Source organism: Vanacampus margaritifer, chromosome 5 (assembly GCF_051991255.1).
Source record: "Vanacampus margaritifer isolate UIUO_Vmar chromosome 5, RoL_Vmar_1.0, whole genome shotgun sequence".
NCBI classification, from domain to species: Eukaryota; Metazoa; Chordata; class Actinopteri; order Syngnathiformes; family Syngnathidae; genus Vanacampus; species Vanacampus margaritifer.
This window is the reverse complement of record NC_135436.1, coordinates 19,707,733-19,732,685: the sequence shown is the minus strand read 5'-3', so window position 1 is coordinate 19,732,685 and position 24,953 is coordinate 19,707,733. Positions and strand designations below refer to the sequence as shown.

Sequence of the window (24,953 nt, the reverse complement as noted above, 5' to 3'; positions counted from 1 at the left end):
TCAAAGTCATGCACGCTTTAAGTCAGTCCTTGCATCATTCCGAGGGAGTGGAGGGTGGGTGGGGGGTATACTCACCGATGCGTGCGGTGTCGTTGAAGTCCTCTTCGGGCTCTTTGTGAGGTTTCAGCTCCTCTTTTTCAAAGCTCACGTTCAACCACTTGTCTTTCATGATTTGCTAGTAAAGTCATGACAGCAAAATGAGTGGGGTGGGCTATATATGGCTTTAAACAAATCTCAGATTTCTAACTTTTTTTTTAACTCTTTGACTGACAGACGTTTTCAGAAAAGGGATGCCGTGGGTGCTAGCCGATTTTAAGCATTTTGACTGATCTTTCAAGGTCCATAGAAAATTATGTGTTTAGACTATGGAAACACACATACTACCAAATGAAAGACTGGACACTCATCTTTCATCAGAAAAAAAAGTTAGTTTCTACCTTATTCCGTTTTCTAGTAATCCACAATAGAAAATGGTTAGTTTCACCTCCGTTTTGAAACAAACGTCTTTTAACGTCTTTGGCACTCCTCCATAGGATTTTACTAAACGTTATTTAACGTTTTTGGCAGTCAAAGAGTTAAAAAAAATTTACGTCTTTACTTCCCCAAAAAACAACGGCGATAATTCCTTTTTTAGTGTAAGCAGTGCACATCAGCTTTGAACAACGGAGGCCCACTAAAATAATTTAAAGAAATAGTTCGCATTGACAAAAAAAACGCAAAAATAATGGCTCAGTCCTACGAAGAGTGTTCCCGCTCACCTCCAGCGAACAGCGCTTGGTCGGGTTGAGGACCAGGAAGCGGCGTAAGATTCCCTCGCAGTCTGTAGACATGTAGAAGGGCACACGGTATTTCCCTCTCAGGACACGCTCACGCAACTCCTGAATGGAACACAAATTCAGATGAATTTCGCTCACACAAACGATGATGCTCGAACATCAACAGCCCGTGCACACCTTCAGGTTTTGGCCGTCAAAGGGCAGCGAGCCGCTGACCAGCGTGTAGAGGATGACGCCCAAGCTCCAGATGTCCACCTCGGGGCCGTCGTACTTCTTGCCTTGGAAAAGTTCGGGCGCGGCGTAGGGCGGAGAGCCGCAGAAGGTGTCCAGCTTGCTGCCGGCCATGAACTCGTTGCTGAAGCCAAAGTCAGCGATTTTGATGTTGGAGTTGGCGTCCAGCAGCAGATTCTCCGCCTTTGATGGTGGAGCGTAACAAATGACACATTTAATCCATGATCAATTTGCCGCAGAAATCCTTAGTGCTTTTCAATAGGTTTTAGGTGAACTAATGAATACACACACACCCACATACAAAAAAAATAAAATAAAATAAAATAAAATATTAAAAAAATAAATAAAAAAAAGGAGAGCAATGATGATGACATGTCAAATCGGTAAAATTACCGAATGAACAATACTGAGCTCTCCAGGAAAAAAATTAAATAAAAAATCCTTAGCGCTCAACTATTCAATGATTAAAACTTTTTTCCACATAAACGATTACACTTTGGCGTGTGCTCACCTTCAAGTCTCTATGAACAATGTTCTTCTGATGGCAATAATGCACAGCTGACACAATCTGTGGAAATACAATAAAACACGCATACAATATGGAATTTGACTGCCACTGTTTATTTTATTCAGCAGTGAACCGCAGTGGAAATGTCTGCGGTGTCTTTGCGTCACACTCAGTTAAAATTACAGCTCATCTTTGCTGGCTCATGTGCCAACTGCACCAACTTTTTACTGTGCATGATGCAGCAATTGCGTCATTCTTACTTTTTTTTTTTTTTTTTTTTTAAATCACAAACACAAGTGGGCTGAAGTTGGAACCGACCTGTCGGAACTTGCCGCGGGCCTCTTTCTCCTTCATGCGGCCGTGAGCCACGAGGTAGTCAAACACCTCCCCTGCGAGTAATGGTAAGATAGAATGTCAATGACATTTAATGCAGTTTTCAACAACACCAGTTAAGTAGTACTGCAGAATCAAACAAGCTTTTTTTTCTGGGAAACCACAAACTAGAACAAGGGTGGGGGTTACTGAGCCCCTACCACCCCCCCCCCCCTTTTTTTTTAAGAATGACTAGCTGCATTTGAGACAACTAGGAAATTTATGCAGCAAAGTGGAGACTATGAAGTAGGGGTGTTAGAAAAAAATCGATTCGGCAATATATCGCAATATTACAGCGCGCAATTCTCGAATCGATTCGATATGCAGCTGAATCGATTTTTAAACATACATTTTTTATAGGAATATTCAAGAAAACGTCTTAGGGTACTTAGGGTTAGGATTCACACATTAAGCATGGAAGAATGTTATATTAATGAAACATTAAGCCTTAATATTTTATTCTAATGTTGTTCAAACACAAAACAGACTGCAACCTGTTTGTTAAATGCAGTGGCTCAGTTATAAGCCTGAATTTCTAGATAAATAAATACATTTTCATAGAGATCTTACAGTGTACATGTACAAGTTATTCTCAAAATTTGAGTTAAAAAAAATCACACAAAAAAATCGCAATAATCAATTTATAGATTCGTATCGGGATTAATCGGTATCGAATCATGACATATGAATCGTGATACGAATCGAATCGCCAGGTACTAGGCAATTCACACGCCTACTATGAAGTATACAGTATAAGAAAAAAAATCTATTGCTATCACCTTTCAATAAAAAAAAAAAGCCTTTTTAATTAGGGCACTCCAAACCTCCCACCTCTTGCCTAAAGTCAGCTTGGTTAGATTGCTGGTGAGTTTTTTTTTTTTTTTTTTTAGAAATGGGGCTAACAAGTAGACACTCCTAGCTTCATGGCTAGTGGCCATGGCAACGGAAGCCATACTTAGATTTAAAAAAAGAAAAATAAGGGGTGTAAAACAACAACACTAATTTATGAGACCAAAAATGTCTTCATATCCTTTCTTCGTTAATACAACAAACCACACTTTATCCTTATAAACTTCAATAATTCCAACGGCTGGAGTTTATGTAAATATTCATCCAACTGGCGGGAAAAATAAGCCACAATCTGGTCTAAAATGTTGGCTAAACAACTAGAAGGTGAGTCATCAACTTTAAGACATAGTACATTAATTCTTATTTTTTATTTTTTTCAAACGGCAGTCACGAGTCCACTCCAGCTTGTGATGTGGAGTTCTTTATTGTGTGAGTAGTTTAACACTGGCTTCTCTGTCAGTTCATGTGATGTTGAGTTTGTCTGCGTTTCTCTCCCATTTTGTGAGCGAGCTCCTTGTTAGGTATCAAGAGAGCAGCACAGAGATGAAAGAAGAAAGGTAAACAGAAGCGTTCAAATTGGGAAGGGCCATGCATGACGATAATGAGAAAACACACACACAGACGCATAGCAACAATCAAATTTGAGCATTTTTATCTTCCCCCTTCCAATCAAAGTCAATAAAGGTTTCGGATACCTCTAAAAGATTATCCTGAGCAATTATTGTGTCGTGTGGCGAGTGTTAAGATTGATTATCCCATGAGGAGGTGTGTGTAAAGAGCGACTTTAAAAAAAGATTATCCTAAGCGAACTAATGCCAACTTCTTGGAGAATAGTCCACCCAACCATCTTAACTCATTCACTGTCATTGACGGCTATAGACGTTGATAGATATTATAACATTTTTAATTCTTCATTTCATATATTAACCATTGTTAGACATTATTAACATTTTAATTCTTTATATTAACCTTGTCGAGATGTTTTGTGTCCTGTGCAGAGCAGATGGTGTTGATTTCGGTATAATCTGACCTTAAACTGGGACATACTATTTAGTCTAAAAAAGTTCCTTCTCAGCGCTTTGTGCGAAAACACATTTGGTCCTTGAGAACAGAATCTGTTTCGAGCACGCACTCCTGACTCTGTTTTCGCTACTGCTCATGGAAAAGTACCCAGAGATATGTTTTGTCTACAAATGAAAGAGAGGAGGTCTTTTAACTATAAGAAGCCATTGTACACGCAGAAGAGCTACATTCGACGCTCTGAATCCCACCTGTTTAAGTGATGAATTAGAGGCTGTTAAATGTCCAGAGATCTCTGTTAGATTAAAAAATCATTTTTGCAAAGGTGTTTTTTCTTACATTAAATCTGTCTTCAAGTTTTGGAACACGCAAAGAGGACAAATACTTTTAATCCTCTTTCAACGTCAAAAATGAATTTGAACTATTTCTATTAGTTTTAAAAAAAAAATTCCACTTTTGTTAACAAGAGTATAAAAACCTAGAAAAAATTACTGTACATTTAAAACAGATATAAAATTTGTGATTAATTGTGAGTTAACTAGTGAAGTCATGCGATTAATTTTAAAAATTTTAATCGCCTGACGCCCCTAATTTTTAATAATCTTTTCTTCGTTTAAAAAAAGTAATTTTAATTTTTTAACATTTTAAATATTTTTGTCTTTAAAAAAAAAAGATTATTAAAAATTAGGCGATTATTTTTTTAAAATCATAATTAATCGCATGGCTTCACTAATTAACTCACAATTAATCACAAATTTTATATCCGTTCTAAATGTTCATAAAAAAAATGCTAGGTTTTCATACTCTTGTTAACAAAAGTGGGGATTTTTTTTTAACTAATAGAAATAGTTCAAATGAATTTTTGACATCTATAGCCGTTAATGGCAGCGAATCAGTTCATGTTAAACATGTTCAAAATTTTTTGTTTTCCTCGACACGTGAGCGCTCTCTCATGTTTTAAAAATCAATGTTATAAAACAGCATGTGTGCATGTCGCCATCACGCACCTCCACTGGCGTACTCCATGATCAGGTATAGCGTCTTCTCCGTCTCTATGACCTCGAAAAGCTGGACTGTAACACACAAACAGACAAGGTCACACTAAATAAAGCCAACCCATCAACAAACTCACGTGTAACTCACCTATGTTGGGATGGTTGAGCGTTTTCATGATGCGTACCTCACGAAAGAGCTGGAAAAAGGAAAGAATATATCATCGAAATGGAGCCATTTTTGGTGCCCCACAGGGGAGTGTGGCAGAGGTACAGCCTTGCAGTAGGCCTCCTCCCTTGTGTGTATGCGCTACCCCCCCTCTCCCTCCCCCTACCATCCATCCATTATGGTCCTCCAGACTGCTGTCTCATCCTGCCACACTGCCCCACCCTTTTCCCTCATTATAATAATGCATTTTGCAGAACGTTGTGTGCGGATAATAAATGGTTTGACTCCAGCAGAATAAACAAATGTGACGACAAGGCTGATGAATTTTTGTCAATAAACACTTTCAGACCTCCTTGATGATGACGATGTACAGTATATGTCATGCTTCCACTAGGATTGGTCATTAGTGGCATAGGGAGACATACTACAGGGTGGTGTTACTGGAAAAAGTATGTTGTGTATATTATAATGGAAACAACGTATACAGTGCATCCACAATGTATTCAACTTTCCCGTACTTTGTTATGTTACATTGCGGCCTAAATTTTAATGTGAAAAATAAATGTATAAAATCTTAGGAAAAGGCTGTATATATACTGTATATACATTATTTTAAAAAATAATAATAATAATAATAAAAAAAAAAGAGAGCAATGATGATGACATGTCAAATCTGTAAAATTACCGAATGAACAATACTGAGCTCTCTCTCCAGAAAAGAAAAAAAAAGTAGAAGAAAAAAAATAAAGGAAAAGGCTGTATAACTGTGAATATTTTCCATATTTATGATAAAAAAAATTTGAAGGGAAAAATTGGATGTAATCCTTCTTGGAACAAGGCTTTAACAAAACTGAAAAAGTTTAAAAATTGAAGCACAGTAAATATTTTCCAGCTACATTATAAATAAATTTCCATCTATTGCTTTAGTCGTGTGTAGTCATGAATCATCGAACTAAGTCCAGTTGTACTTGATTTAACGTTACACCGCTACCACACACGAATGACTCACAAAGAACCTGCATATTCTATTGTTAGTATTCACAGTAAAATGCAAGGCTGTTGTCAAAGTCTAATTTCTCCACCCTGTTTCACACAGAAGCCCCGCCTTTGCTTTTCACACCAAACCCTGTATGCGCTTTCAGAAAGCATAATACTTGCCTGCTTTCGACACAACAGGCGGGACAAGTGAGTGTCAAGGTGTAAAAATGTTTTACACCTGAAAGTAGACCGGGTGATGGACAAACTTTTGTGCTCAAGGGCCACTTTTTAAAAATATATAAATATACATAATTTTAATAATTCAAATTATTTCATTTGTTATAATTAAATATATTCAAATGAATACATATATAATAATTGTGTGCGCAAAGTTAGTTTTAATAAAAACATTTTAATTTAGAAAAATGGATCATTTATAAGTAACGCAAGTATAATAAATCATTTCTAATTTAAAACAAAACATACATGGAAAATATTTTATTTAGCAACATATACAGTATTACAGGTTTGTCGATAATGCAAATGCTCTCCCTAATTTGTTGGAATTTTGATGTTTCTGGGTTTGGTGAAAGACTCTGAAAGACTCTAGTTCAGAGGTGGGCAATCTCGGTCCTCGAGGGCCAGAGTCCTGCAGGTTTTGGAGGTTTCTCACTTCCAACACAAGCTGATTCCAATCAACAGGATCGTTATCAGGCTTATGCAGAGCTTGCTGATGAGCTGATCATATATCAGCTGTGTTGGAGAAGGGCAACATGCAAAACCTGCAGGACTCCGGTCCTCGATGCCCACCTCTGCTCTAGTTGGTAACCCGGTGGGTAGTTGGTAATGTCTGGTCGGTGATGGATTTCACTTTCCTTTCTTTTCTTTGATCCTTCCTCGGGTCTCCTGACAACCTCACGACTTTAGCTGGATTCTGAAGTATTCGGTTTAGGTGAACGGTATGGGATTTTTCATAGGTTTTAGGTGAACTAATGAGTACACACTCACACGCACATACAAAATAGCAATTTTTAAATAATTTAACAAAAAGAGAGCAATGATGATGACATGTCAAATCGGTAAAATTACCGAATGAACAATACTGAGCTCTTTAAAAAAAGAAAAAAAGAAAAAAAAGATAATGCAAATGCTGGGTAGGTGAGATTAAAGAACATAGCGGGCCGTATGTGATTGTGGAGTCCAGCTGTCAAAACTGTACTTTATTCTATCTCCCAGGTCAAATCCCCAATTACAAATCTGTTTAAGCAAAACGGCGACATGGGGGGAAAAAAAAGCAGAAAATTATGATTACTGATGATGAGACACAAAAAGCTTCACTTGCTTATTCCCTCATTGCACATTGCACTTTTCTCCATTTGCGTAAAAACTTGGCCTGGTTGAACAGGTTCAGTCTCCAGACGTCTAGTGATGCATGAATCAAAACAATTTCTGCAGCACTCCCTAAATGATGTCACAATAACCAAATAGCATGAGGTTGAAATGAGGTGTGAATTTACTGTAAATAGAATACAGAATAACGTACAGATAAAATGTTACAAAAAATCTTATCAAGACTACCCTGACCAAAATAATCATGGCTATTATAAGGAAAATAGAATTCTTTGCGTCAGCAAGTAAAAAAAAAAAAAAAAGATTACACCAACAGCAGTTTCACCAACAAACACAAAATTGAAAATTGTGTTAACAGGTCTATCATAAAGGATGCACAAAAAAGACTCAAAGGCTTATGCATGAAATTGAAAAGCAAGTCTAGCCATTTTGGTCTGAAGATAATTTTAGGGTTCATATATTGACAAACTCTTGATAGGTAATACCTCATTTGGGGCCAATTACTGTGTACCTATTAGGTATACAATAATTGGTCCCAAATGGGTCTAAATAAGAACATTAGACAGATTTATTATTAACTCATTCACTGCCATCGACGGCTATAGACGTCAAAAATTCATTTGAACTATTCCTATTAGTTTAACATTTTTCCCACTTTTGTTAACAAGAGTATGAATACCTAGAATATTTTTTCATTGTATTAGAACAGATATAAAATTTGTGATTAATCGTGAGTTAACTAGTGCAGTCATGCGATTAATTACCATTAAAAATTGTAATCGGCTGATGCCCCTAATTTTTAATAATCTTTTCTTTAAAGAAAAAAAAAAAGATTATTAAAAATGAGGGGCAAAAATTTGTAATCGGAATTAATCGCACAACTTCACTAGTTAACGCAAGATTATTCAAAATTTTTATATCTGTTCTAAATGTACCAAAAAAAAAATTTGGCTTTCATACTCTTGTTAACAAAAATGGAAAAAATGTTAAACTAATTCAGTTCAATTTTTTTTTTTTTTACGTCTATTGCTGTCAATGGCAGTGAATGAGTTAATATTATTATTGCTTATTCCATTTTACCAATATAATGTGTGTGAAGCATAATGTTACAGTTTCATGTTCATTTTGAAGACTGTCAGTAAGTTCATGCAATTTTCCTAATGTCTATTATATCATGAAAATATGCACAAAAAAGCCTCAAGCACCCATTGAACATAAAGTTGGCCATTTCGGTTTGAATTAGTCATTCTGGGCAAACTCTGCCTATGGAATTAAATAAGCATCAATCAACGGATGTGTGACGCTACCATGTGAGCTAGCCTACGTCAACCAATGTGAGTGGAGCGTGGCATCAAAGTTTCACGATCTTTTCAAGGATTTGCCCACGTAGGATTGCAACTCCGTCATAAACGGAGGACCACAGTGACCGTTTGAACCGTTATCACATTTGATAGGTAAACCACAGCAGCTGTGTGTGCAGCCGGTGTTGTGGCCCTCGGGGGATTAATACCGGCATTGTCACGGCAACCATGACGCGGCATGGCTGTTGTCATGGCAGCAGGCCAGTTAGCAAAATAAAAGATCTAGACGGGGTTTTAACGGGCAAAGCAGGATGGAAAAGTCAGAGAGAAATGTACATCTCTTTCATCTCAGCTCATGATTGAAGGGACGCAGAAAATAAAGCACAGGTGACAGGCTCATCCCCTTAATTCTTCTCAAAGTACTCAGATGCTCCACTTACTTAATTTGATTACACTCGCTTACAGACTGCTACGCTGTGTCATCCATTTTGTCCATCCATTTTCAATAGCGCTTGTCCTCATTAGGGTGAGCTAGAGCATATCGCAGGTGACTCGGGGCGAGAGGCGTGTGTTATTTCCTGGACAAGCATTCACACCTAACTGTAAATAATGTTACAGTGGCTTTTAATAATGATAATAGGAAAACATATGGCTTGTTTGTTATTGTATTTTCACGGTGGTGTTGCAGACCCCACCCCCAAGGTTCCTAAACCTCTTGAAAGTAACACCACCCCACCTACCGGGATCTTTATTGCGTTTGGACTACGGGAACTGTGGGTCTGCTTTAAAGTCACATTTTCCACCTGAAGTGGATTGTATTAGTAGCCCTTAAATGTTGGCCAGTCTAAGTGCTGTGTTCATGTTGCTTGTGAGAAAAGCTGCTCCCAACATGTCTCCCCCATTGTCTACATATTCTCCATGCACCACCACAACAAAACACTCTGGACCAACAATTCAACCCAACGGCAATGCATATAATTGCATTACACATGCAGACAAAAGGCGGAGAGACAACTATGTCCACAGAGTCTGTCTTCTCTCTATCTTGTCTTTCTCCTGTCCTGTACCAAGCCCCCACAATTCTGCACCACAGCCTGCTGCCCTTTTGTTCGCCTGTCTGGAATTCGGCTACAGCTTTAGGGGGCCAGCACGGGGGGGGGGGGGGGGGGGGGAGCTTGCCAGCATTGCTCGATGATGGTTCAAACAAACAGTCTCCAAACACATTATCTGTGTCACTATCGGGCATCTTAAGGGCACATTTACATGACAACAATCTAATGAAAACTTGTGACACCAGATAGAAAAGAAAATTCACATATATGCATTGCTTGCTTACGTGAAATTGAAAACCAATTGGAGATACTGATGGATAATACTTGTGAAGACAAAAAGTAAAAAAAAAAAAAAACATACTTTTCAAATTGGTTGGTCAGTAGGCTTATATATGTTTATTTTATTTAAATAGTGTCTACACAAATTCATATGCGCACCAGGCCAGTAGTTGGCAATGTCAAATAGGAAAAAAAATAAAAAAATAAAAAAGGTGAGCCACCTTTTTTGTCCATCGTTTATATTAAAAACATTGCAGAGAATTTGCACTACTGCTCACATTTCACAGTAGAAACAGCAACACAGCTTGATTGGTATCTAGGCCAGGTGGGAGCCAGTATTGCACAGGGAGGGCCAGACGTCATCGATACTCGGGCGTTATCAACACTTGTTAGCTAACCAGCAGACAACTCATCAATAGGCCGGCTGTGTGTGTGTGTGTGTGTGCAATAGCGTATGGATCGTGTTGTTGTTGGGACGGTGATGATAAAGTCAACCGATAATCAGACAAAGGCTGCGTTTGTTTTCCGTACAAACAGCGACTTGTACCCAGTGTGAGAAATTATCACCGAGGTTTTTAAACAATATAGACAGAGAAATGTGGCAAAATAGAAAAGTGCCAAAATCCTCATGTTTGATGTTGGGCCGAGTGGGTGCTTTGTACATGGAGATGACAAAACATTCTCTGGTGTGGCCGCCTTTACCAGCCATACAGGAAGTGCTGAATCAGAAATCAATAATGGACTGTGACTCTCAATCCTCTGGATAAAAACATCCTGAGACATGAAAAGCACACAGTCAACAATATAATGGCTTCTGCTTCAAGGAGGTTACTGGATGGTTTTCAGTCTGGTTGGTTCATCTGCCGGCAGCCGGGGAAACATAAAAACGTATTCATCTGCACTAACAGCAATATATCATGAGGGCCATTGCTGAAATAAGAGATGGCGCTGCCTTGGTGGAGGTTTGCGCTCCGAAACAGACTTAACATAAGAGGTCAGACCACAAATAAAAACAGACAGCCACCTTGCTTGATTGAGGTCTTGAAGTCTAAAGTGACCCGCTGCTATTCACGAGCAATGGGAACCAAGACCGATACTGTGAATACTAGTTAAACTTAATAAATTTGATGCACAGTATTTGCAACCATATGCCACAAGATAGTGGAAAAGCATTTTATTCCCTATTAGACAAGGTTATGGCCTGACTAAAAAAAAGTTATTCCCCCTCACTTCAATTAGAGTTCCTGAGGCCCTGATCACAAAAAAAAGTGAAAATATAATAAATACCATAAAACAATTACAATATACAAATTAAAATTATAAACACACATAAAATATAAAAAGATAGAAAAAAACAAAAACAAAATAATATAAAGACTTCCATAAAAAATGTGACAATTAGAAAAATGAAACTAAACACTTGTAAATTAATTTTACATGACCTGTAATGTTCATTAAACAATAATAAAATAAAATCCACTCACCTTTTGTAGGCTTGTAGGGTTGAGTTGTGTTTTATCAATGATTTTTATTGCAACCTAAACCAAAAACAAAAGGAACAAAATGTCAGTGACCATAAAAAAAGGGGGGGGGGAAGCAGGAGGTTGCATGAAGACAGTGCACACTTCTGATAGAACAAACAAGCTACAGTTGTTTTGCTGTGAAAAAAAGACAAGAATACCACAAACCAACCAGGATCAACAGAGACTTTGTCAACCAACACGCACACTACACCACTTACATAGTCATGTGTGTGCGTGGCAGGGCAGCACCCATATGACAGGATGTTTCTTTTCCTTAACTTCTTTAAACGAGTTCAATTTGCAGAAATGTAGGTCAAAGCATTTAAGCATTTTACATTCATGTTGAATGGCACAGATTACAATCAAGTCCATTAAAGCTGTATAGACATTACATATGATGTAGATATGCTACAACAGTAACGATATTTTGAACATGTTGAGTTATTATGATTTTTTTGGGGTTGGTTTTAGTGTGAAATAGTTTTAGGTGTAAATACAGTACAGTATGCGACATTAGAGGTGTGGCTATCATTAAATAAGCAAAATAACATCTAGGTACAGTAATGTCTAGGATACCCTTAATTTAAATCAATGATATAGAACGAGTCAATTTAGGCACACTAAACGCTATGCATCATTGAAGAGGTGTATTATTATTATTATTATTATTTATTTCTGTGGTGCCACTTTCTGGTGTTAATACTATTTACGTACAATTTGTGCATCATGCTGGCTGCTTCATGTGTTCCATGAGTGTAATCACTTAAAATGTGTGTAGAAATAAATGTGATACCGCCATTACTTTCACAATTGGTTATTTGCACCTGCTGTGTAAATCCAGCATTGAACTTACAAGTCTTCGGAAAAACATACCTCTTTACCCGTCAGGATGTGTCGCGCCAGTTTGACCTTGGCAAAGTTGCCCTTGCCGATGGTCTTGAGCAGCCGGTAGTTTCCAATGTGCGGCTGTTCATCTGAGCACAGTGCGATAGAGTTGCGGCATCGGGCACCCAGCGAGCGGCTCGACCATCCTGAGCTCTTGTCCGAGCGGCTGGTGGACAGCGAGGAGTGCTGAGGAGACAACAGGCGGACACTTCAGATCAGAAAAGACACAAACAGTCACTGCCCAGCAAACATCATTTTGTGCTTAGCAATACCATAGCTTGCATTGCTGCGCTGTCAAAGGGTAACTAAATATCGTTAAGTATTCTTTTTAGGAAATGAGCAAGTTTGACTTGACAACCGTGATATCTGCTAGCTAGAGGCTGAGCTGCACTTTACTTGTTTATGTTATTTGTTTTCCTCTCCAGTACCTAATAAGTTCAGCGGAACATGCCTTTGTACTCTACTGGAAAAACAAACAAAACATAAAACATTCAATTAAGTATACAAATGGAAAAATTATTTTAAAAAATTATTAAAAAAATAATAAATTATTAAGACCAAAACAGTTTCCACACCATATTAAAACAAACACAAAACAGACTGCAACCTGTTTGTTAAATGCAGTGGCTCAGTTATAAGCCTGAATTTCTAGATAAATAAATACATTTTCATAGAGATCTTACAGTGTACATGTACAAGTTATTCTCAAAATTTGAGTTAAAAAAAAAATCACACAAAAAAATCGCAATAATCAATTTATAGATTCGTATCGGGATTAATCGGTATCGAATCGTGACATATGAATCGTGATACGAATCGAATCGCCAGGTACTAGGCAATTCACACGCCTACTATGAAGTATACAGTATAAGAAAAAAAACTGTTTGCTATCACCTTTCAATTAAAAAAAAAAAGCCTTTTTAATTAGGGCACTCCAAACCTCCCACCTCTTGCCTAAAGTCAGCTTGGTTAGATTGCTGGTGAGTTTTTTTTTTTTTTTTTTTTTAGAAATGGGGCTAACAAGTAGACACTCCTAGCTTCATGGCTTCATCCGCCTGGCAACGGAAGCCATACTTAGATTTAAAAAGGAAAAATAAGGGGTGTAAAACAACAACACTAATTTTTACACACTTGTCTTTATGAGCCACCCAAGTAACTTGGCCACCACCTAAGAAGTTTTCACGAAAATTTATAAAGAATTTATTTAAAAAGAAAAAAAAAAAGCGTGTCGCGACAGGATATACCGCATGTAACGTTAGTTCGCCGTCACTCACTTGTGGATCGTGAGGCTCGAGGAGACGTAGTAACAAGACTGAGACCCACCTCCCGTCCAAACCGCCTCCCATCCCCACCCAGTAGATTTCAAATCTGTGGGACTGCAGTATGTTATCGAGATTTAAGAGAAAAAAGAAATACAAAATAAAATTTAAAAAATTTTTTTAAGTACATTGAGAAAATTACCAAAATATTTCCTTACAAAATGTGACAAAATAAAGAAAATTGTCATTTTTATGACATTATACACTCCTATTGTGCAAAAGGGACAAAACAAAAGTAGAAAGAATATTAATACATTATTTATGAACATAAAAACATGAATTATGTATACCTATATCATCCCTCATAATACCTTTACTCCCCTTCTTCTTAATTTTCCCATCCCTTCCCCCTTTCATCTCCCTCCCCCACACAAAGCAATTTGCTTCTCATTCCGATTCCTCTAAACCGGACCCAACCGCTCCCGCCCTCTCTTTTGTCTCATGGCACCATCTTCATTTTGGGGCGACCTCACATCAATTTGAGCGTTCATCGCCCGCCGTCACATCGCACACCCAACCATCCCCCACAAAACAGCCTTCAGTTCATCATGCGTATGACAAGACGTATGAGTAAAGAATGGTAGAACTAGTACAGTATGTTTAAACTTGTATGGCGGCGTAGTGAACCTTTTAACATACTCGTGTTGACAGTGGCTAACTCCTTATTTTTTAGGTTCTGTAATTCAAAGTACCCGCTAACAAGCTCTGCTTCTGCTAACAACATGGCTGCAAGCATCCATGCATCCATCTTCTGTACCGCTTATCCTCACTAAGGTCAGAGGTGAGGTGGAGTCTGTCCCTGCTGGTTGCCAGCCAATCGCAACGGCTGCAAACAAAACGGAGCTAGTTTACAAAAGCACGCACTGTTTTGCGTATGACAAGAAAGGAGCCCGGAAGTAGGCAGTCACGCGCAATCATTTATCCATATTGGTAACTTTTGACCCAGTGCTTTTGATTACTCAAGTAATCGATGGAATATTCGATAGGATCATCGATTGTAACTAGATTAGTCTGTGACAGCCCTAATTCACAGCGGTTAAGAATGCTAAATTGCTACTTCATCCACTGCCTTCCACAGACTACATTTGGCATACTGTAAGAAAACCAGTGATGATGGTGTAAGGAAGTGTCCTGCTGTCACAAAGCGTGTGCGTTCGTATGTGTGTGTTGTAACAGGAAGTGCGCAGACTCCAGGAAGTGTGACGACGTGGCCCAGCTGAAGCAAAGTGGCGCAACCTTGAGTTTACCACACACCCCTGCCACGGTAACACCCGTCTCTCTCTCTCTCTCACACACACTCACACAGGCGCGCACACACACACACACACACACACACACACACACACACACACACACACACACACACACACACACACACACACACACACACACACATACACAGAGTGTGATGAAAATAGAAGCGGATGAGTCACAGCTTGACACAAGGTGTTATTTAACATGCCACATCCATTTTGTTAATGAATTTGATTGATTGTCACGGTCGCGTCAATGGTTGCCGAGCAATTGAGAGCCAAACCCCAAAGGTTTTAGTGGTGAGTGACTTCAAATTGTCTCCACTTTTCACTTCCAATGGGCATTCCAACATTTTTGTCACGCCACAAACACCACCGATATCCTCATGACAATGAAAAGAACCTCAAGAAGACCCTTTTGCATAACTTCCTGTCTGAGCGATAAGTGTCACATTTAAGCAGGCACAAAGACATTACAACATATGTGTAGAATTCAAGACCTGGGGATGAGATTCGTACCCCAAACATCCACTTACGATTCATGGTAAAATATTTAACACATTTGCCAGCTGGAGGTGGCTCGGGCATCTGGTTCGGATGCCTCCTGGACGCCTCCCTGGGGAGGTGTTCCGGGCATGTCCTACCGGCAGGAGGCCCCGCGGACGACCCAGGACACGCTGGAGAGACTGTGTCTCTCGGCTGTCCTGGGAACGCCTTGGGGTCCCGTCGGAGGAGCTGGCTGAAGTGGCTGGGGAGAGGGAAGTCTGGGCTTCCCTGCTAAAGCTGCTGCCCCCGCGACCCGACCCCGGATAAGCGGAAGAAGACGGACGGACATTTGCCAGCTGTCTTCGCTTTTAATGTTTAAATATTGCAAGCATATTTTGTAACATAACCCTTTTTTTAAACATAACTGTACAAAGGTATTCATCAATTTGTTGTGTACAGCATCAACCCGTTATACACATAAAATGTTTCATTTGTCAAAAGATGTATGTAAACATGCGCCTTAAAAAAAAACATTTTAAATGTTCACATGTAGAGGGGAGGCAAGGGGAAAGCTCAACAAAATATTTACAGGATAGAAGTACCTACAATGGGTCAACAGGTGGACAAATCAATGCTTCTGCAACATAAGAATGAGCACCATGTCTCCTTTCTTGATATATGCCCAAAAAAAATAACGTGGAAAATAAATGGTGCCACTCGTTTTGCCTGTTTATTGTGAGAATTGAAGTTGTTGGTTGCTAAAAGTCACCATAACAGTATGAACAGTCACAATATAGCGACCAAATCAGACATTTTATAACACATACTGACTTCACAGCCAGTGCATGTAGTGCATGTCAGCATGGGCATTGGGCATGCTTTGAACTATAAAAGCTGCAAAGAAGAAGAAAAATTTTTTTTTTTAAAAAATCATTAAAAAAAATATATATTTTTTTAATTTATTACTTTGTAAAAAAGGTCCTGAGCAATAAACTCTAAATTATTCAATCACCCAGCTCTACTTCTGTGACAGATGCCAGGAAGTGCATGACAGCTTATCTGCAGATTGTCACATCAGGACATTCTAAGACTCATCAATTATTCAAAAGATGTCAAAAGAATTGATTTTCTTTAACAAAGGAGTCAGTAAAAGTGAGAGCAATGCAAAAAATAATACTAATCAAATGAGTTCATGACAAATGACAATGAACTCACAAGGATAACTCACAAACCACTTCATGTTTGATAAGATATCTAACTTAGTAAAGCTAACAAAGCAGTTGAAAAAAAAAAAACACTCAAATAAAAGCTAGCAAAGCTAACACCGATTTTGTTGGTGAACATACATCCAACAAATTGCACCGGCGACCATCGCGCTACGTGGTTTATTAGACGGCAGTGTCATCAACTATGGTAAAGGTTTGTTTGGTCATAGATCGTTTTTAGATCTCGGGTACCTCGAAACTGCTGAATGAATGCAACCTATATGGCAGGATTCCTGACAGTGCTGGGTGGTCTGGAAGAAAGAGAACAGACCATCGCATACATAGTTTTTCTTTCCCTTTCCACTAGACTTTAAAGGCAAGTTTAAACGCTGCACCTTTCCCATAAAAAGTGAACACACAACAAATATTTCCGTCTGCTGTGCGCGACATGTACAAAACAACCAAGTCATTATCCGATCAATATTGACACTAGTGCGGTTCAGCATCACACTGTTTCACTGTGCACTGTCTGTGACTGTAACCACAGTATGAGGAGCAGGTGCGTTGTCATTGCATTTTTCAGTAGCACGGATGTCACTTGAAGCAGACGTGAGATCCCTATAGGCTATGACATTCTCATTTGGAATGACTTTTTGAAGTATACAGGTGAAAACACGCTTGACACTTTAAGCTTGACAGCACCGTTCAAACCTGTCACACGCGCTTCCTCGGCATTACGAGTCAAGTTTCCATCCAATTGTTTGGAATTTTTTAAGTGAATTTACGCGCGTGCGACTTATGCCCGTTTCCATCTGTTCTTCTTTTGCGAATATTGAGAGGGGACTCCGCTGCTGTAGGTGGCGGTATACACCATTAAGAGATGTGATCCACCAGTAATTTAAAAGAAGAAGACCAGGAAGCGACTGCGCCGTGTGATGACGTCGTATGAGTTTGCTTTTGTAATTCTTGATAAACCGTAGCGTTTCTTTTCTGTTTTCAATGTAAACTAGCGTTAATATTCGCTTCTTTATTTAATTCCACTTTTGTTGAAAACCTAGAATTTTTTTATTGTACATTTAGAACAAATATAAAATTTGTGATTAATCGCGAGTTAACTAGTGAAGTCATGCGATTAATTACGAAAACTTTAACCGCCCCAAATTTTTTATAATATTTTCTTTCTTTCTTTTTTTTATTCATTCACTGCCATTGACGGCTAAAAACGTCAAAAATTCATTTGAACTATTTATATTAGTTTAACTTTTTTTTTTCCACTTTTAACAAGAGTATGAAAACCTAGAACTTTTTTATTGTACATTTAGAACAGATATAAAATGTGTGATTAATCGTGAGTTAACTAGTGAAGTCATGCGATTAATTACAATTTTTAAAAATGTAATCGCTTCTTGCCCCTAATTTTTAATATTTATTTATTTTTTTTAAGAATTTATGGCAGTGAATGAGTTAAACAAAATAACTAATAATACAGGACGTCATGTTTGATGGTAGAAGATTGAAAATAATTTGACCATAGGAACATGTCAAACTATTTCCTCTAATGAGCATCAACGGTATCTTCAAACTTGTAATCAACTCTGCCTATTCAAAGGGTGGCATTTAGTCACTGTGCTGTTTGGTTCATGGGGTGTACTACTTTCAACATAGATCACAAAAAGTAGCATTATGACAAGATTCAGACGCCTGATGAAGCGTGTTCATCGGGCAGAAATACATTACTGAATTAATTCATAAACCTTCATACATTGAACTTGTTCAGGTACAACACTGTCTGGGGCTGCTTTGCTACACCTGGGTCAAGGTGTCTTGATATGTGCAAGGTTACCGAAGGACCTGGAAATTGGTTCTTTATTTCCACTCGGGACAAACGTCTAGTATTCTTTGTGGGTTCTACTTTTCTAAACACGCAGCAAATGCCATCAAAGTGCTGCCAAGGAGTGTTCTACAAACAAAAACAGAACTTGAAAAACGCCTCAGATGCCTGAAGGATTTCACTCAAAACGTGATGTCACAATCACTTTGTAGTACACTTCCAAGGAAAGAGGTTTGCCATATAATTGACTGGAGGTTTACCAGCACTCGTAAAAACCGTCATTGCTGCATTGTGTTGCGACTTACAGGTGACCATCTTGGAAGGAGATGCAAAGTGCAAACAGATGGCACCTCAACCACATCAGAGTGCGTGAGCTTTAAGACGGAAACCATCGTAGTATCTGTCCCACTTCTTTCTTTTTTTACCTTACCACGAAGTCTAGTTGGAAAACAAAACATAGCGAAATATAGGTCACCTCATATCAAAGTTTATAGGCGTCATACATGGCTGACTGGGCCTCAGTGGAGCACATGATGGAGGGCCTGAGGTGTGGTGCTAGGCTGCTAGCGCTGGCTAACAGGTTATGACAGCAAGTCTGTGACACAACTTTGTGAGTCCAGAAAACGTAAAAGGCAAAATTAAAGCAGCGTATTGGGAAGTACGCCAGACTTGTTTGGAGGATATCCGATAAAATCTCAAGAACTGGTTCATCTTTGAGGGATCCCCAAAAATGGCAGAGTTGCTTTGTTTTTCTTGAGACTTTTTATGGGTCAACTCATGACTGACATGCCTACCCAATTTCATATCGTTAAGTGAAACTGGCTTCAGGGGATGACATTTCAAAACATGTTACCGAAGTCATCAAGGCCTTAAATAGTCGCTTTGAACCAAATTGGCAAACTTCTGCTGTCTTTTCCAGCATGGTTTCTTAAGTCTTCTTTCATCGCTAGACATGACTACCAAATATGCTGCCGAGCAAGACTGGCTTCAGGGGTTTCAATTTTTCAGCACTCAGCAGCTGTTTTTGATGAGTTGCCGACCGTTTTGCGACTAGTTGGTATAAATGTCCAATAGTCCATCCAAGGCTGAACGGGATTGCAACATTGCAGATGCGATGTCCAATCAAAATGCCATTTTGTGTCACATGATCTTTCACCCCCCAAAAATGATGCTTCCGGTTAAACAAGTGAGATACAGCTGGCTGCTGCCAAGCCTTACAAACTGTGTTTTATAATAATACTTAACTATACTATAATCACATAGATTGGTTACAGCGGCCAGAGCGATCTACTTGTTTCTTGATAATCCTGCAATCTTGTTTGTTGGGTCAATAAAATAACGGAGAATGTGTGGCACCTCAAAACATTGCTTTCTGTTAGTAAGGAACACAAGGGGTGTTTTATTTTTTTGCTTTGTAGCCAGTTGATCTGTGTGCGAGAGTCAATCGCCAGTTGTCAGGTGAGTTGACTATAATTTTGTTTGCCGTTGTCCAGTTCTGTCTAGTTCAGCCGCATTGCAGCGTGTGCAACAGACAGGCCTTTAAGAGTTTCCGGTTTCATGGCGAGTCATCAAATCGCATGCAGGAAGTGACGAAAAGTTAAATTCTTTACGATATAGAGTCATCTATCTGTCTTGGATATGTGGCTCGAATTTAGTCGCGAACAGACAAAATCTCTAGGACACATTTTTGGTTGGAAGGACACCTGGTAATGGTCAAAATTACCATTCATACCAATGGCCACTTCATTTTGGAGGATGGTAAAGTTTTCAAAATCACTACTCGACTAACGATGAAATCAAAACAGCATTGGCACACAGAGTGGACTTTATAGGAGGAAAAACAACAAAGCCATGCATGTGCACACAGGCACTAAGCCATGCCCACTTTAGGCCTTACATTACACACACTGATCAAATCTCATGGCTCGCCTTGAGCAAAATATTTCAGTCCTGCAGCATTGACTGTAAAGATAAACCTGTCGTCATATGGCAAGGTCATGCGTTGTCATTGTTGCTATGACTGGGAAACCAGAAAAGATTGCCTGTACAATTGAAAAGGGTTTGATGGTCACACATTAACCCTGGAATAATTATTCCTATTAGTTAAGCAGAATTAGATGAGCTTGTGAATGAACATGAAACTACACAAGAACGTGGACATGGCTGGAAAGGAATAAGGCGAAGACAATACTCCCGTAAGCCGCACTACTGTTGCCATGCTAATGTTGCTAACTACCAGGGCTTGTGACTTTGGCCCAGTTCACAACAAGCTTTTTTGTTTTCAAAACCTGTTTTTAGAAAAGCCATCTGTCAAGAAGAAGTAGTTTAATTAGGAAATATCCAGTCTTAAAACAAGTCAAAATGGGATATTTCACTTAAGCCATGCTATGGCTAGGCAATAAATCGAATTAATTTGATTAATCGTCATTTTAAAAATCTTATCGAAAATTTACTAAATCGTAAAATTAAATTTTGTCTTTTGGATTATCAAAAGCTTTTGTTCTTATGTTCCGTTACAGCCAAATGTTATTGCGAGTAGTCATTTTTGCACAAGTGGCAGAATTCTGGATGGGTGTTTACAATAGCTACCTGGTACTTAAGTGTGGCATTTAAGCACAAACTATGAATGTTAAGTTTATGTTAAAACTGATTCAGAATCAGTATACATTTTTGTTGTCTGAACATTTCGCACAGGAATTATTTTTGAATAAATGAAACCTTTGAGTAAATGTTTGTTGGATTTATTAGATTAAAATCAATTAAAATCATAATTATCCTGAATGACTAAAAAAAAAAATCAAGATTTTATTTTTTGGGCCATACCGCCCAACGCTAAGCTGTATGTGGCACTGAATGATGCCAGAGAAAGTAGATGAAACTTTCAAAGACAACAAAGACATAGAATAAAAAATATCCAAATTAAAGTTAACAAAGTTTTGTCAACCCTTCCAAAAAACTTTTCAAAACATTTGTTTACAGCTCCCTGATGCTACTGAACACAGCAAATTCTTAAATGACAGGAATTCGTTTTTCACCTACAAAGATGACTACAGAAGAAGTGTACCCATATGTTGCTTTTAAATTTCAGCAGATGGGAAATTAGCTGAAGCCTGTAGGGAAATAATGTCAGGAAAAAGTCCATGTGAAGGGGCAGCACCTGAAATCATTTTCATCTAAGTAAATAATGGTGCCTTGTGTGTACAAAAAGGCAAAATTATATTTTGGATGCTGATAATTTATAAGGTGCGGAAATGGCATGACATCACAAATTTTATATCTTTGAGTCCGGATCAGTAGCCGGGTTTACATGGAGCCTGTATTACAATCAGAACGAATTGGAATGACCAAATGAAATGAAAATACTCCATATAAAAACCTCACTCGGAATGAAAAGGTCGAATCTGAATGTAATTTCAGTCTGATTCGCTTTTAGTGCCTGTATTTGCCACCCACCCCTTCACACACACACTTTTTCCACTTTTGATTACAGATGCAAGGATCAATCCAGTCATACAGTTTCATCTCTCTACATGCTTTAGATGCCAATGATTTAAACGGGTATAGAGGGACTGAGTGGGTTAGTTCAGGGTGGTCTAGCATCAACTGTATTAGGTATTGATCGGCTTTTGGACATGGGTGGCCCGAAGGAGGGAGTTATAGATCAAAATGGACATGATAGGAGGCAGCAGCGCGCGTGCACGTGCGTGTGCGTGCGTGTGTGTGTGTGTGTGTGTGTGTGTTGTTTACATGTACTTACATGATCCGGGTTCCGCTCGTTTCCGGGCAGTGCGGCGCGTAATAAAGACATTCTCGTCCCTGAGTGCGATTCCGGTCAGGAGAAGGGAAACGAGCAGACTGTTGTGTGTAGTGTACACACTGTGCCAGAAAAGTCACCCTCTGGCTGTCAATAACAGCAGACGCAGCGTATTTGAGGGGGCAAGGGAGGTATCTCATACAATCTTCATAGTGAAGGTCCGTGAAGGCAGCACGGCAAATAGTCCAGTGAGCTCCACGGAGTCCCACCAACTCAGCATCATCGAGAAAAACAAAAAATACGGTAAACAGTGGCCAGACTTTCGACCCCCACTTAATGGGGGCTCACTGTCACCCCACCCTTCTGTTCTATCGCCGCATTCCGGTGGACAGACGGCGTCGCTAACAGGATGATCCCGGAGGTTAAGAAGCAAATGTCCTCAGTAACACGGAGAGAGAAGCCGCAGTGAGCTAGGAAGCTAGCAGGCTAGCCGCTTTTGTCCACAGCTATACAACAGCGTCGAATTAGATATGGAATTGTCACGGTAACACATCCAGGGGCCACATTTCCACTGATGTGCCAGGGGGCCTTGTCAGGAAGAAAGCCTCCAGAAGCTCCCCCCCGCTCCGCTTATGGATGCGGCGAATGGAAGGTAGCCGGTGTCTGGTGGTCGTGCAGCGACAAAGCAAAAACGATTATATATCCTCCGCGGCGTCCTTGGACTCTTTGAAAGAATCGTTCGATACCGGACCGTTAGACACTAGAATGAGACCGGCGGACGTCCACTGTAATGACGGTAAAATGAGAAGACAGGCTGACTCTCCCCTCTTTTCCTCTCTCCTCCTACAATGGCCGCGATGCGTTCAGGAGAGCTTCGTAATCGGCGGGAATCAGTCTTACCACGGTGGCGATACGTTCATGGGCGCCTCGTAATTGAAACGAGCAAGTTGCAGTCAGAAATAGCGCACCTTGTATTTGTTTTGTTGTTTTTAAAGCGTATTATTCTGCTGTTGAGAAGTAACTTTTTAAATTAATGTATTTAAAGGAGAAGAGAATGAAGAATAAGGGAGTAAATAACGATGGATGATGGATGGTAAAGGAGAAATGTTGGGTGAAGCATACAATGAAAAGGGGAGGCGGGAAAGAAGGATTATGAATGAACTCTGAAATGTAGCAATATTATGAAGGAAAGGAATTACAGAAAAGTTAAGCGTAGGACAATAAAGGATGAGGAAGGAAGGAGGGTTTGAAAGGAAATAATAAAAGAAGGGAGTGAAGGCACTACGAGGATGGAAGGGAGGACAAGCGAATAGTTACGGAATCTTATCACCACTTTTATAGAGTTTCCACCAAGTCAACACACACAACCCCACACCTGGATTTGAACCCCTAACACTGGTCTTGAAACTCCAATTCAACGCATTTACTGTACCTTTGTTTAAAATCCTAACCCTTGAAGCTTGAAAAAACATACAAACCCAGACTAGAAACCCGAAACAAATGTAATCAAATGGAAACGGTTTCCAAATGTATACTGTACCTACTTTTACACTACTACTAAATTGCTTTTTATTTTATTTTATGACACACCAACAGTCAAAAGTTATCCATTTAAATCCTCAGTTTCCGAGACATGCACTCCAAACTGCGTTCACCAGTTTTCATTTGCTTGTTGTATGTTCAACAAGTGTTTTTCCTAAAAATATTTACTGTACTGACATTAAATATATAAATACTACCACTACTTTGTTATCACACATTGTAACAGCCGGGAAATTTCACCTAGATTAACTATCATCTAACAGGATTGTTATTTACTCTAAACATCTCAGCCCTTGAATGCATCCATCCATCTAAATGTGTATTTGTGTGAACAGTATTGAGAAATCAGATATTACATGATGTCTTACCTGGACCGATCTGGATCTTATTGACCGAACCCAAGGCCTCATCCTTTGCCCGTCGCCGCCTCTTGGTTATGACTCTTTAACTTAAAAAGTAAATAAAAGCCAAATAAACAGAGTCCAAAGCAGCACTGTAATCTGTCAGAGAAGCTTACAAAGTGGACAGCAGAGAGCTCGCTGCTCAGCCTGTGGGAATCGATACTGGAAAGAACATCCATATTTCCATGCAGCAGCAGAAGTGCCCGGTCAGCTGTGGATAAAGCAATTAGAGGGCAAAAAAAAAAAAAAAGTTGATGTGGAATCATCAATACATCCAGCACAGCAGGATATGGGAAGCGTGTGGGCTGCTGAGCCGCTTGGAGAAAGGGCATGAAAATAATGTCCTAAAAATATTTTGACGTTTTAACAATGAAGTAACGTGTTTCTCTTAAAACTTTTTTTTTTTTAATTAAGTGAACATTTAAGACACAATTTCCTCTATTCAAATGCCCAGAACACACGTTTCATTTACAAGTAAAGCTAAGACCACCGTTATTCCTGAACGTTTCCTTGAAACAAAACAAACTGTTTCACCGAAAGTGCTTTTGTAGCAGGAAGAGTTGAGTGCTGCAACTTGTATTTTAAAACAATTGTTTTGAGACAATAAATCGAAGCAAGATCATCAATATATTAGTATCATAATATTTTTGATTGGTGGTGTGCTGTTAAAAGTTGTTCATCTAAAATATATGCCTGGGCTCAATGAAGACTGGGAAACACACTGCGTCTTTTCCACACTACTGCCACCTGCAGTTCAATTAAAGATGGAAGAGACAGGATTTTGGCCTATGTTGATAGAACAAAGCAAAGGTTCTCAAATCTTTTGGGTCATGAAAAGACCGTTTATCTCTGGCGTCTGGCTCGAACATCTGTGGAG

General features: G+C 39.1%; 1 protein-coding gene across 8 annotated transcripts in view; it reads right to left on the bottom strand.

Annotated features, from left to right (window-relative positions):
• mark4b (MAP/microtubule affinity-regulating kinase 4b) overlaps positions 1–24,195 on the bottom strand; it is a 37,930-nt gene extending 13,735 nt beyond the window's left edge. For 7 of the 8 annotated variants that reach the window (XM_077565609.1, XM_077565611.1, XM_077565612.1 and 4 more), the window contains exons 1-10: positions 22,137–22,989; positions 12,274–12,471; positions 11,362–11,415; positions 4,900–4,948; positions 4,764–4,829; positions 1,834–1,904; positions 1,519–1,575; positions 954–1,190; positions 759–878; positions 76–175 (exon numbers count right to left, since the gene is read on the bottom strand). In XM_077565609.1, coding sequence (XP_077421735.1) covers positions 76–175; positions 759–878; positions 954–1,190; positions 1,519–1,575; positions 1,834–1,904; positions 4,764–4,829; positions 4,900–4,948; positions 11,362–11,415; positions 12,274–12,471; positions 22,137–22,187 — 1,003 coding nt within the window. In that variant the 5' untranslated portion in view covers positions 22,188–22,989. Of the gene's footprint in view, positions 1–75; positions 176–758; positions 879–953; positions 1,191–1,518; positions 1,576–1,833; positions 1,905–4,763; positions 4,830–4,899; positions 4,949–11,361; positions 11,416–12,273; positions 12,472–22,136; positions 22,990–24,043 lie in introns of those variants that run through there. The other variant, XM_077565610.1, reaches the window with a different exon arrangement.
• Between the last annotated feature and the right edge of the window lie 758 nt (positions 24,196–24,953).